The sequence below is a fragment of the Lepisosteus platostomus genome, chromosome 1 (genome assembly GCF_059453375.1).
Source record: "Lepisosteus platostomus isolate fLepPlt1 chromosome 1, fLepPlt1.hap1, whole genome shotgun sequence".
Taxonomy (NCBI): Eukaryota; Metazoa; Chordata; class Actinopteri; order Semionotiformes; family Lepisosteidae; genus Lepisosteus; species Lepisosteus platostomus.
The window spans coordinates 35579841-35594511 of NC_142611.1; the positions used below are offsets into that span (position 1 = coordinate 35579841).

Here is a 14671-nt window from a genome sequence, read left to right on the forward strand (position 1 = left end):
TTACTTTTACAAAGACGGTCAATGAAAAAAAGAATGTGGACCAGGGCAATACTTTGAGTTTACAGCTTGTCCAAGGTCATTCATTATTAATACTATTAGTAATATCTTCGTTAAAGACTTTGATGGCGAAAGCTCAAATATGAGAGGTTGAGCTTTATTAGCTCCACCTTGTGGAAATTCCAGATACTATTATTTTACTTGCGGTATTATAGGAGAATTTACGGTAACTCGCGGTAGACTGCGTAAAGCGCACCGCAAAATAATGCAGTATTGCCCACTTGTTTTGAATGGCTGCATCTGTACCTAAATTCTAACTGTAGTCAGATCAGGTATATGTGCAAAAATAAAAATAGGAAGACAAAGATGAGTCTGCCAGCCTACAAGGTAGATATGTTCATCAGAGTAAATATTTGTTGGTCAATATTAAATATATTTATAGTGCAAAGCAAAAATGTTTACAAATTAGAAAATACAAGATTTAATTATATTTTCCACTCTTGCAGGTTGTATCCTGTAAGTACTGTATCCTCATGCTTTTAAAAAGTATTTTTGAGAATTAGAGAACATTTTAAAAGATGAGCTTTTCTTTGTGCAACAAATAGTTGTTGTGGAAACTATGTGGAAATTCAAAATTAAGGGATATATGCACCCTTGTAAAATAAATTATTTAAAATCTATTGTAGTCTGTGCAATGCATGTGCAAAGTAATTAAAGCAAACTTTAATGATAATGCTTTTAAAATATTGTTTTCATTCTTTGTAAATATACTTTCTGATAAATTAAAAAAAACAACCAGTAATTAGTTGTTTTATTTTTGTAAATTTCACATTTACTTTATTTGTGGAGAAAAGTGCCAATAATTATATAATGCTTATATAAATAAAACTTCTAAATTCATTATACTACTTACTGCGTTATTTGCAAAATTCTCAAAAACCTGCCTAATTGGAATACTACATCCAAATGACAAAACCAAGGCTGACTTTAATAGTAACAGTAAATAAAATTATGCTCTGACAAAAAATATTTATATATATAAAAATTGAACCCTTTTGGTTAAATAACCTAGAGAGATATGAACTAGTTTTTTTTTTCAAAGAGGATCCTTGTTTACAGAAATTTGGACTCTTCTTTGAGAACCACATGGGATTGGAACATGACTCGAAAGTCCGTCCGTCACATTAATTTTAATGATTTGAGCTACTGCTGGGCTCTTTTGAAGTGTTAACCTTGCTTTGACATTGGATAAATTATATCAAGGTCCTAAGCCACAGCTATTTTTTAAACTATCCTTGTTAATATTATTAAATCCATTTATGTTCCTCACTTTAAAGACAAAGTTGTATTACATTTACTAAGATAAACCTGACCTGGCACTTTTGTACCTACTGAACAAAGATTAATTTAATGGAGCAATGAAACCACTAAGTTGACACATGAAAATGATGTGAAACAGACATTTTAGTGGGGCTTTTCTGTGATTCATTTTATATGGAATTTGTGTAATTAAAAATATTTTCTTCTAATAGAAATAATGTAAATTGGCAAGTTGATGAATGGTGACCTGTAACAGTAGTGACTTCAGTGGAACACACTGTCAACATGAAAACTTTGAGTCCTTATTTTGTAGAACCATCTGAAGAGACTATTGTATACTTCTCTGGCACGAGTTTTCATTAGCTAGTATAATAGTGGTGTGGTGGTTAACTAAATCTACCAAATGCATTTCTCTGGATTTGTATTGGATGCAAATCCACATTGCTAACAAAACAGTGCACGAGTCAAGATTCTGTGTAACCTAAAATAGTATTTGAAAATGAGTTATATAGATGTGTTTGATCTTTAAGGTTTTTATCAAAACCACTTTTTCCACATGTTTCTAGTGTTAGTCTTTTTGCACTAATAATCACACCATGTATTAAACCAATATTTTTTTCCTGTGGTATTAATGTGCTGAAGTAGATATTATAACATTAGAAAATAAAATATTCAACTTCCTAATGCATCTCTTGAAGATTGCTTTGTTATAACTGAAATCATTTTAAAATAATGCATAATAATCCTATTTATTAGGGAAATGGTAATATATTGAAATATACTGGAAAGACTCTAGATATTTCATTCCTATTGATCTGAACAGGGTCAATAACTGTACATAAAATACAGATAAACAAATATTATTTGGCAAAAAAAAGCTTTATGTGACGCTAGGGTTAAATTTACATCTTAAACACATTTACTGTCACTTTATCAAATATTTGCAAGAAAACAACACTAAAACATATTCTGTGGTGTCATGTGTATCTGTTCTTTTTAATATTGACAAGCATTTATCTTTTAACTACAGTGATTAAACATGTTTGAACTTGAATGGAAGAATAAGGAACATAAGGGCTACTATGTAATTCTATTCTATGTTATTACGAAACTACTGTAAGTAACCAATTGTGTTAAAAGAGGCTATCTTTGGCAAATAAGGAAAAGGAAGATGTGAGTGATTTTGTAAACCTGCCAATCTGATAAGCACAGAGAAACATGATAAATAACAGAAAAATGTTAAAGGACTGTTCACTTTTAATTACTTTGAGAAAAATACACCAAGCATCTCTTGCGCATGAAATAAAAAAAAACATCTTTTAACTTCTGAGACAGACTCCTGACTGTATTTTAAGGGGAAGCATGAACATTTCTACAGCAAACATAATGTTGCCACCACCATATTTGAAAGCAGAGATGATGTTGGAACACATCACTGGAACACAGTGCTAATTTTGCATTTAAACCCACCAAAATTCAAATTTTTGTTTTGTGACCACAACACCATTTGCCATTTGTTTGCAGTATCACTTACAGTAGGTGTTTTTTTGCAAAGCTGAACACTCCAATGCCTGGTAATTAACCTGTTATTACATAGAGGAAAGATCTTTTGTCTATGGATCACACTGTATTTAAGTGATGATTTAGGACAATGTTATTTTGTTGTTTCAATATATGCAACACCTTGAATGCAAGTGAACTAACAAACCCTTCACCTTTCCTTTAAATCATATCAGATGACCTCTAGCATGAGATACTATGATAAGAGTGTGCTTAATAGATTATCCATTATCTGTCAGTGCTTAGAAAATAAAACCTTACTGTGATGAGTCAGCAGTGAGTTTTAAAAAAATTTAAATTCAAAATGACTTTCATCATTCCATTCTGTGAAGCATTTAGCACTTTACACAAGCCACTACAACTTGAGACTGTTAGGTTAATGCAAGTCATTTCAGTGACAAGCATGCAGTGCCTTAAGGACTGTTAACCATGAAGGGAATGGAACAAAAACTTTGTGAAGTGAACAAGGGCATTGGTATAATGGATGGTGATGGGTGGCCAGAGACAATGGTGCTGTTATTGAAAGGTGTTTCTGTTTGTGCTTATGTACATAATGTGTTTATTTAATAATATGGTAATGTCACTTTATTTTTATAGGCAGTCCTTGGGTTACAAAAAACAATTTCAGCTATTAGTACTCAGCTGGTAACTTAAATTTGAATTAAATTTTACATGCGATATGCTGTATGTTCTGGAAGGTTTACATTAGATATTTGAAGAACAAGTCGGGTTTTTCCATGGAAAAACAGAGCAAAATAAGCAAAGCAAAGTCACCACCAGCATCCAGCAAGATTCCATTTATGCTCTTGTTTTCTTTTCACATGAAGCAGACTCTGCATATTCCATACATCCAATACAGAATCAGAGGGAAGTTGAAGCCTATCTGGCAACAGGCGTAAGGCAGGATAAACCCAGAGCAGGATGCCAGTACATCACAAACACTGCATATTATCCATCCAAATGATTTTATTATTATTATTATTATTATTATTATTATTATTATTATTATTATTATTATTTACTGTGTATTGTTATTTTGTTTAATTACTTAACAGTACAGTGTATTGAAATGTGCAGTATTTATATATGTGTTGTAAACATCACCAGTGTTTAATGGTGTTCCATGGTGATGTCTTGTGTCATTTATGTTGTTTTTTTTCTGGACAGTAAGATTGGTGAACTGCACTGTCGGATCAACAAGAGAGACTGCTGCATCTTCTGTTTTCACTGAAAGTTTGCTAAAACTCAACCCCAATACCACTGTACAACCCATTGGATTCACACTATATAGAATACTCCACACAGCTGATTCTACTGGGAAGGAGAAAGGAGGTTGAGTGTGTTTTATGATCAATAACATTTGGTGTACTGATAGAAATTCTCTACAATTCATGCTCATCTTATCTGGAACACATCACTATAAAATATTGCCCTTTTATTCTAATGATGGAATTTTTTATTATTATTATGCTGATGCTGAAGCAGCACTCAGTGCTCAGTACAGTACAGTGTTATCAGTAAATATAAAAATAATGTACCCTTTATTGTGACGATCTTAAATTTGAAAGTGCTAAAAACCAAAGTACTTTCTGCACTTTTCCATTCCCACTAGAGGCAATAACACACTAAATCACTGCTATAACACCATTAGAGGAGCATACTGCTCCATCGACATTTTGGAAAGTCTGACCATGACCCCGTGCCCGTTTACAAATAGAAGCTTACCTGCTAACTGCAGTTAAGACCATGTAGTGCTAGTCAAATGCTGCTGAGCAGGAACTTGCAGACTGTTTTGAACTTTTGAAATAACTGGTCTATATTCAAAGATTCTTCCAGTAATCTAAAGGAGTGTACAGAGGTGGTCATATTCTATATCAATTATGGTGTGGACAAATGTGTTCCTACCAGGAAGATCCAGATATTCAGAAGCATGGATGAACAAAGACATTCACTGTAAACTTAAAATGTGGTCTACTGCCTTTATATCAGGTGACAGACAACTATATCAATAAATCTCAGTATTACCTCGAGAAAGCTATCAAACTGGCACACAGGAATACAAGGTGAAATTAGAAAAAAGGGTGGATGTGACCGCTCAGTTTAACTCACGTCAGTGGTCATTAAGTGTCTGGAAAGACTAGTATTGTCTTATATAAATTGTAATGTCCCAGACTTCCTTGACTCACTTCAGTTTGCTTACTGTTCAAATAGGTCAATTAATAATGCCATATCTCTTGCACTACATACTGCCTTAGAACACTTAAACAGGTAGGGCACCCACATTAGGATGCTGTTTATAGATTACAGTTAGGCCTTTAACACAATTGTTCCTGGCAAGCTGCTCGCAAAATCAGGAATCTGGGTTTATGCAACTCCATGTGCAACTGGATACTGGCTCTCCTGATGGGCAGACCTCAGTGTAACGATCAGTTCTTTCCGGACCCTATGCAGACGACACAATCCAGATTTGTGAGGAAACATTAGGAAAAAGACCATGCAGGAATACGGGGATGAAAAAGGGGGGGGCGTGTCCAAAGTGCGCTGGTGCACGGGGGAGGTGTGGCCCAGGCAAACAATCCAAAAATAATCCAGAGAGGTGTAGCGGCGAGGCTTATTAAAATACAGGAATTAAGTTTTCTGCTCCCTTGCCAGTGAGGCCCCATCTCTCTCTTCATCTCTGTGGTGCAGCCACAGAGAAGCTATTCATGCAGGCTGATTTAAAGATGTTTTCTTTTGATAAGGGACAGCTCCCAAATGGGGATGCACTTAGCTAAGCCTGGCTATCATGATCAATGGTCATCCATTGGTGCCTATCTGTCTAGGGAGTGCCAGATGGACATCTGGACTGCATTCCTAGGTGTCAGGAGTAAGTGTCTCATATCTCACCTTGATCAACCAATCAGGGACTGGTAGGGCAGAGTAACCCACGTGGGTCTCTGATGCCCATGAAACTTTCAGCCAATGAATGAGCTGAAGTTCCTCCAGGTAAAAACAGGCAAAACAGAGCTCCCAGAGAACTATTCTGAGGAGAATTTCAGGGGTGCGAGACAATTCCAGGCCAGGACGGCCCAGGAGCAGAAAGGCTCCCAAGGGCAGGGCATTCTTGCAGCGCCCCTCCTGACCATCCTGAGACTCAGCCCGGACCAGCACGTAATGGCCAGTGTGTCCAAGTGCCAGAACTTTGCTTTGTTCTAAGAGTCGAGAGCGGAGGTTGCCAGCGTAACCAAAGGATCCACCTGAGGTTAGCATCAGCAGCAAGCCTCGTGAACAGGTCGGAACTGTGGCCAGCTGAATCAGTATTCAAAACTAGTGCTTCATGAGGAATGAACTGGTCTTCTTCCTGACCTGCTGGGAACCACAGTCATCTTTTCTCCTGTGCACAACTTTGTTAGTTAAAGCCAACACTAACTAGCGAGTCTTCAGAGAGCATCATCAGCGCAACGTTGCAAGCCACACAGCATGGTCTGGCACGGAGGCAGAGAGCGTGGATTGGACAGCAACAAGCCAGCAACTGCTTCTTTGTGCCTGCAGGAGATCTGAATCCCCAAAGAATAGATGAGTATTCAACTTCTCTGCATTAAAGCTCGAGAACTCAATTGTTATCCCAACCAGTTGATATCAGTTTAATTCCTAAGAGTTATGTACTTGTTTTGAGTATCTAATATAGAAGTTGTAACCAAGTTCAATTGCGAAACGGTCTAAATGAATGATATACCGAACGTATGTCCTCTTGATATGTGTAACTCTTTGTGACTGACTGAATATATATCTTTTGTATTCTGATAACCCTCACGACAAGATCTGTTAGGTTTACATGCATATTTTATGTATTAATAAATGTATTCTTGTGTATAAGTACCTGTGTGTGTGCGTTGTTTGAGTTATACCACATGGTTGGATTCTAAGGCCATTAAAAGAATCATTTTGTGACTACAATTAATAATTGTCCCAGTAAATGCCCAAACCCCTACAGAACTGGTGCCTCGTGAAAGCATATTACAGAGGGAATCCAAAAAAACAAAAGACTAAGTCCATAGCCAGGTGATCCATCCAACAAGGAATTAAAAACATGAACCGGGTCGGAACCGGCGGAAAGGGAACGGGAACAGAGATCAAACCTTAACTGGACCAGGCGCTTCCAGGTCCCGGACTCGCACGATATGCAGAGCCCGGATGAACGTCAGCACCTGGCTTTTAAGGTGGGCTGGGAACAGGGGTCAGGTGCACATAATCAAGTCTGAAGTGAAAGAGCCGGAGCACCCTTAAGGAGGAGGGACTATAATCGTGACACTCAGGTGGTGACTCACTCAGTGATCTTAAACATTGGCGCTCCCCTAGGCTGCTGCCTAAGTTCTAGACTGTACTCCTTGTTCATGTATGACTGTATAGCCATATACAATAGCAGCCGCATTATCAAATTTGCTGATGACACCACAGTTATTTGGCTGATCAGTAACAATGATGAGTCTGCATATAGGAGTGAGGTGGGCCATCTCACAAGATAGTGCTTTGACAACAATTTGGCACTGATTTTCAACAAGACCAAAGAAGTCATTGTAGACTTCAGGAGTCACACCCCTATCAGCATTGAGGGCACCACAGTGAAAATTATAAGCTGCTTCAGATTCCTCGGTCTGCAGATCTCCAGTGAATTGGCTTGGACTCACAAAACTGTAACTGGTCTGAAAAGGGCACAACAGCGCCTCCACTTTCTGCAGTGCCTAAAGAAATGAGGTATGGGGAAGCAGCTACTCATTAACTTTTTCCACAGCACCATAGGAAGTGTCCTTGCTAGTGGTATCGCTCTATGGTACAGCAATACTACCATGCATGGCAATGGTGCTCTACAAAGGGTTGTGGCAATGGTATAGAGGATAGGATGTGATTTACCATCAATTGATGATATTCACACCATCCACTGTTGCAAAAAAGTCCAATCCATCATTCATGATCCCAACTATCCCAGCCATGAGCTGTCTGATATGTGGTATTGCTCCATTAAAGCATGAAACACTAAGCTTTAAAACAGTTTGTACCCTATGACAGTGCCAGTGACAAAACAGCTAACTGTGCAATGTCTCAGAACTCAATGCTCCTCTGCACTATTCAGTTTTGACTAAGACCACCAAGTGTTTTTGTTCACTACCACATATTTATTTTTCTGGTTGTTTACTGACTGTACATACTATCACTACTTATTATGCACCATTTTGTAACGTACTGTCTACATTGTGTTGTGTTGTCTGTTGTTCTGTGTCGTCTGCTGTACAGTGCATGTCCTGAGAGAATAGCATGAATAAGAATTCAAATGTACATGTACATATGGCAAAAAAACTCCTCTACTCTACTTAATTTACTGTACTATATATTGGTATCCAATGTACACATATATATATATACAAATTACAACAGTAAATAAATAGATAATAAAGTTTATCTGTAATTGTGGTGGTAGTGTGAAACAAACATCTAGGGAGATATCTCAGCAAAACCTAGAAAATATCAGCCACAGTGCTAGTTTATTGTCATAAAGTCAGATAAGCTTAAACAACAAAAAATATGATCTTTCTGACTGTGCTTTATGTGAAAAATAACTGCATGTATGCCCACACTGTTGTTGACAGGGCTTTGTCCTGACACTCCATTACAGTGGTATGGTGGGCTAAGCCATCTCTAGTCCTCCTGAGACTTAAAACAAAATTGGATTTGAGATTCACTGTGGAACTTCAGACTAGTAAACTGAGATCTTTTAATAGACTTCACAATAACCTTTATTCAATGAAATATGTAAGACAGATCCCTTAGTAATACATATTACCCTGAAATTCAGATTTCATACTGTTTCCTTCCACAATCTAACAACATACTGATAGGTTAATTGACATGTGGAAATTGGTAGTGGTGCGGCTGTATGCATCTGCATTTGTGTCTGTGTGTACCCTACAAAGGACTGGCGTCCCATCCAGTGTGTATCCCACATTGCACTTGCTGTTTTCTGGGATAGGCTCCCCTGTGATCCTGTATTGGATAAAGCAGTTAGAAAATGAATGGATGTATATAAAATATTGGTAGATTTAAGTATTTTGCAGTTGTGTTCATTATCAATGGTCAGTAATTATTGGAAATCATTATCAATCTGGAACATACCAATCATGTTATTTTATGTAGAACACCTTTTATCTCAAGCTATTATAGTTATGTTTACATTATTTACAAAATGTATTTCAAACATAGCTTCTATTAGTTTGTATGCCAATGATGTGTGCTTTCATGGTGCAAACCATTAATACCACCCGTGCATGTATTATGGCAAAATGTTGAATTTTAGAATCAAACAAATTCAGAGTATATCCTACCTGTAATGGGGCCCAATCTTTCCTAAAGGTAAAAATATGACAGATGACTAAAAATGATCAAATATGTCACATTTTCCCTTTTCACATCTGTTGTCACAATACAAAAAAACAAGGAATTGCATCCCTTTAATGGCTGATAATGTCAGACCAAAAATGTAAGCAACCACCTGATCAGTACATGTACAAGAAAGAGCCAAGGAAAATCAGGTTGCTGCCAGAAGTGATGTCAACAATAGACTTATTCTAACATATTCTTCCCTCTGGACCAGAAAGTCCAAACTGAAATTCTATAATACCTATAAAGTGCTGTTTCACTGTGACATCTTTCAAACTGTGTCTTCTTTACAAGTCCTAATGCACTATAACAGACTTAGTTTGATAACTCTTGATAACTCTTGATAAGTTCCAGTTCCATTCCAGTGCACTCTTTATCAGCAGGGGTCTACACACTGTATATTTAACACTGACTGAAGTAGAATAATTTACCTACAAAGTTCTAATCACATTGTGGTGTCATTGGTGTTGTTGAATTGCACAGCTAATATTATGTGTGTACATACCTATATCTATTGTTTTAACAAAATTATTCAGTTCACTTTCAAATCAATAACTAGTGAGTTTGTAGAACTAAGTAAGACAGATTTTTTTGAAAATGCATTTTTTAACTATATTATCTGAGAGCATATATTGATATACCAGGCATAATTGTAACTGATTTGTTAGAGCCTCATTAAGGGTCACATATATTTTTAAGAACATTGTGACTTTAGAGCTTAGTGCCTCAAACCCTTTTATGCACAGATTGAGCTGCCCTATAAAATCATTTCTGCTTAATGAATGGTACCCATCCATTATTCACAATGGTGAAATGGAAATATGCTATTATTAAATAATTCAATTATTAGCATTTGTAACAGTCCTACACTGTTTGATAAATTATGTTGTATTAATTGGATGCAGGATGTTATTCATGCTTTGACACATCCACTGGCATGCAGAGATTTGCAAATAATAATCTGAAATGCCAGTTAAATAACAAGCCTTTGTGAACTGCAAGTCAATTATAGCAGAAATATATTAAAACTATATAAACAGATGATTAGAAATAACTATCAGCTGTCTGAACAGAATTGCACAAAACTACATATCAAATACTATACGTAAGTTTTACACAGGGCACAGATGCTCTTGAGCTTGAACCTTTTATTTTCTGGCAGTATATGAATCATCCCTGGACCCTTAGAGTAAAAAAAAAAGCTCTGTTAACAAAAATGCAGTCTTTCCCAATGATGACTTTGGTATAGAGTCTAATATAAAGCCCTGCCATTTTAAAAATCAGATTTATATTCCTTAAAATACCTTTCACTTCTTTGAGTAAAAGAAATAGATGGGATATATGTGTTAAAATGAATCAAAAGATGTCTTTTAATGAATGCATTTTTAAAAGTGGTAATAAAATGTATTTGTAGTTTGGAACAATAAGAGTTAAGAATTACTGTAGCACTTATATGGGGTTTCTTGAAGATGCCTGAATGGAGAATATATTTAACACAATTTACCACCTTAATCCTTGGAATGCAAGTTAGTGATGGATGACCGATGTTGAAAAAAAGGACTGAGCGTGTTTATTTCTGTGGACTGTTCTTAATTTAAAAAGTATATTTACATCTGAGCACATATTTACTATAGATATTTTTTTAGAATTCCAGATACAGTATCTACAAGCACGTCAGATGAAATGACAGAAAACTCAAAAAGAAAAGCCTCCTTTAACTTTAAATGTCATAAGATTGATGTTCATATGCTCTTTTTAGCAGTATCTTATAGCATACAAAAACTGAATAACTTTACAAGGCACATTAAATATAATTTTGGTAACATAAATGCACAACAGGAAGAAAATAAAATAGGTATATAATTTATATATACATATATTAAATACACAAAATAAGTATACAACATTTTTAGATAACTGCTTTGCCATTGACGTTTGAAGCATACTGTAACATGCGACCTAAAACAACTAAACATATTATTTACAATAACCTTTCTGTATTGTTCCAAAGTAAATGAAAAACACGTAGTTAATCTTATTGTTGCTGTATTGAAACACATCATCTTCATTTTCTTAATGCATTTAATTTACAATGCAATATTTCTATCAACTTTGGTATTAAAGCATATATATACAGTACATAAATGAGTGTGGATAAAGTCTTTGTCCTGTGCAAAGGATTTAAAGAGTAATCCATTCTAATACTTGCAAGACTAAAATCAAATCAACAAGAACAACAAAAAATAAAGATGAAATTGCAATATCTCACCTAAAGCATCAGGTCATAAAGAAGATTATCGGCTTGCATTTTGATTAACATTAAAGCTATGCCTGAAAGCAGATGTCATTAAACTGTTCTTTTCACACATGGTGATATTAAGTTCTACAACAAGGTGAGGTTTCCATAAGAGACCTCAAACACCTTTGATAACACAAGATGTGGAGTCCTTAAAATAAACATTTTTCTGAATAGACTTAACAGATACAATGCCTCTATTTCAGCATACTGACTAAAATAAATATAAAATTTTATGAAATTACTATTTCATAACAATGAAAGAAATAATTCACTAAAATAAAATTTATTATGAGAAACTATTTTCATTTACAGTATAAATCTGGAGACCTATGTGTAGGGCAGGGCACCTACTAGAACAATCACAGTGTAATACCTTGCTCAAGGGTTTAATAGCAGTGCCCCTCCTCCAATTTGAATCCACAGTCTATGCTGCAGCCTAAATGATGCAGTTAAACTAGATAATTTTATTTTTATTTATACATTTTCTCAAAAACGTAATGATGAGAAAAATTGGAAAAAAAAATCTTTGCACCTTCATTAATGAAAACTATTTGTCAAACTTTTGCACATGAGCTTTTGGCAACCTCCCACTGGGTACTGTGACTATTTCAGTTAGTACTAATCAAATATGTCTAAATATCAGAAAGAGAAATCACAGGTGGCATAGTGAGAAAGTAACATTAAATTATGTTTAAAATTAGATCAAATCTTTAGGTTATATGAGTTTGAACTTCTGTTATTTTTCTCTTTTTTGTGTTAATCAAACAAATCAAAGAGCAATCATTCCAATTATTATTATTATTATTATGATTATTATTATTATTTGCAGAACTGTGACAATTGTAAAATGACTAAATTAATTCATTGTCATACCTAACATGTTTCTAAAGTTCCTAAGTTACTTAAATTTTATATTCCAAGCAATAATACTGGATTTGTTAGAATAGTGAATGGTAAAAGTAAAAAGCACAACTTGCAATCTGAAAATGCAATATGATATTGCACTATGCTTTGCGTTCATAAGACAGAAAAGTGCTGCTGGCTGTAAGACATCAGACAGTATTTAGATTGTCTGGTAAACTCTCATTCCTGGTGATACGCCCTGTAATTTATAGAGGTGTTTATTTAATTAAGTCTTTAAAAAAACAGCAGTTTCTCTGGAAAAACAAACAAACTATGAAACATCTATTCCACCTGGTTGCAAACTATGTATTATTTATTCGATCTAAATTTTACATAAGATTCCAGCATTTTATTGCTTATTTATAAACATGTTTACTCATGAAATAATCAGAATTCTGTAATTAAAAAAAATACTTGTTGTGACATAGGAACGCAACAAATTATCAAATAAAATTAAAAAAAAACACTCAGCAATACTCAGTTGTTCAACTGTTTCTTGTCAGGGCTGTTTTTTGTTGAAACTGCAGGCTTTTACTGGAGAAACCAGTCACATATGTAAGAACATCCACATCCCCAACAACTAACCTTTACATAAAACACAGATGTTTCATTTTCCACATTTTATAATAGATTGGCTTGAGGTTTGATTGTAGAATTCCATTCCAATGGATTTGTATGATTAACTGGTGTTGTAAATGATTTTGGTTTGTTCTCTCACATCTGCTCTAGCTAGATTTAGACTGTTCTTTTTGTAGTTATGTCTTTTATCAAGGCCAGATAAAAAATATAAGAAAAACCAAACCCAATGATGGTTTGCATGCATGGCTACTGAGCAATTAACACAATTTCAAATGACAGAAAAAAGAATGTTCCTTTTGTCTTCACCTTCTGGAAATCTCTTGTACTGCAACAAAAACATATTTTTATATAAAACATGCTAAAAACAGAAACACTGCAATGTTAGCATGCAAAATACCTTAAGAACACAACTATTATATTTTGAGTTACTAATCATAAATTTGATATCTTTTTTTATGTTAAGATACATCCCATTTAAAACACATGGGAAAATGGGAAATGTATCATAAAGCCAAAACCTATAGCTGCATATAGAATATATAACAATCCAAGTAAATGATTTACAATGTGGAAAAGTTCAATTATCTCTTCTAATCGTTATGATAAAGCCCTTATTTCTATAACATCCAGCTAGCTAAATATATGAAAATTGAAATAAGAATGTGTACAGGTATGTACAGTATATGTTTTAAAATAGACACAATTATAAAATTATAAGTGTGTGATACAAGTTAATACAAGTTAAAAAGCTGAAATGTACCTTTATGCCTCAAGGGGGTGGAAGACAATGGAGTATGTGTTGCAGTGCAGCCCAATATGTAGCATAAATGGGTCAACAATGCTTCAGTAAGTAGCTAAAGTGGTAGATCTGATGGCTGCATACAGACTTGAGTGGTGGAAAAATATGAAGAATTACCAGATGTACAGGAGTACAGGTGTACACAATATACTTAAGGAGTATCTGTTTGCTAAGATTTTGAATACTGTAACTGTACGTTTGCAAAACCTATTAAATTATTTATTTATTTTCTCAATTCCTCTGAATCCGTTTGATAAATATCTGGGTTTTTATGACTTTCTTGGTGATCTGTTCTTTCCCTACATAACTGTTCATTATAATTACTGGTTCTTACATAAAACGTACATATTATTAGTAGCAATTATTATCACAGCATTACTATTAATAACATGTTATTTCCATTATAATTTGTAAACTTCAAAATTAGAATCATAATACACTATTTCTCCTCATATTTCAAAAGAATCCCGTTTTCCATATTATAACTTTTTTTCTCTTCAACCTCTGTGGACAATTAAACAATTTAGAAAAAACAAATCCGCAAACAACCACCTAAAAAGCTACATCAAATTTGCATTTGTTACAGGGCTTTGTTTTCCATACACTTTTAGTCAGTGGCCTTAATTTTCAGACAAGTACAGCTAAACCACTAAAAGTAAAAGGTGCTTTCATCTATATATTATACAGGAGGAAAAAATGTGGTAACCATTGATGTTTTGAAAATATGATGTTTTCTTCATTCATCTCTCCAGTGCTGCTGACAGTCAAGCAATACATCTTGATATAAAGACAGATTTATAATG

At 34.7% G+C, this 14671-nt stretch overlaps 1 protein-coding gene across 3 annotated transcripts in view; it reads right to left on the minus strand.

Moving 5' to 3' along the window:
* pcdh7b (protocadherin 7b) overlaps positions 1-14671 on the minus strand; it is a 371243-nt gene that overhangs the window by 159935 nt on the left and 196637 nt on the right. Inside the window, exon 3 of one of the 3 annotated variants that reach the window (XM_088628005.1) lies at positions 11074-13394. The exons of the other annotated variants lie outside the window; for them this stretch is intronic. Coding sequence (XP_088484131.1) covers positions 13372-13394 — 23 coding nt within the window. The 3' untranslated portion in view covers positions 11074-13371. Of the gene's footprint in view, positions 1-11073; positions 13395-14671 lie in introns of those variants that run through there. 3 annotated transcript variants of the gene reach the window in all.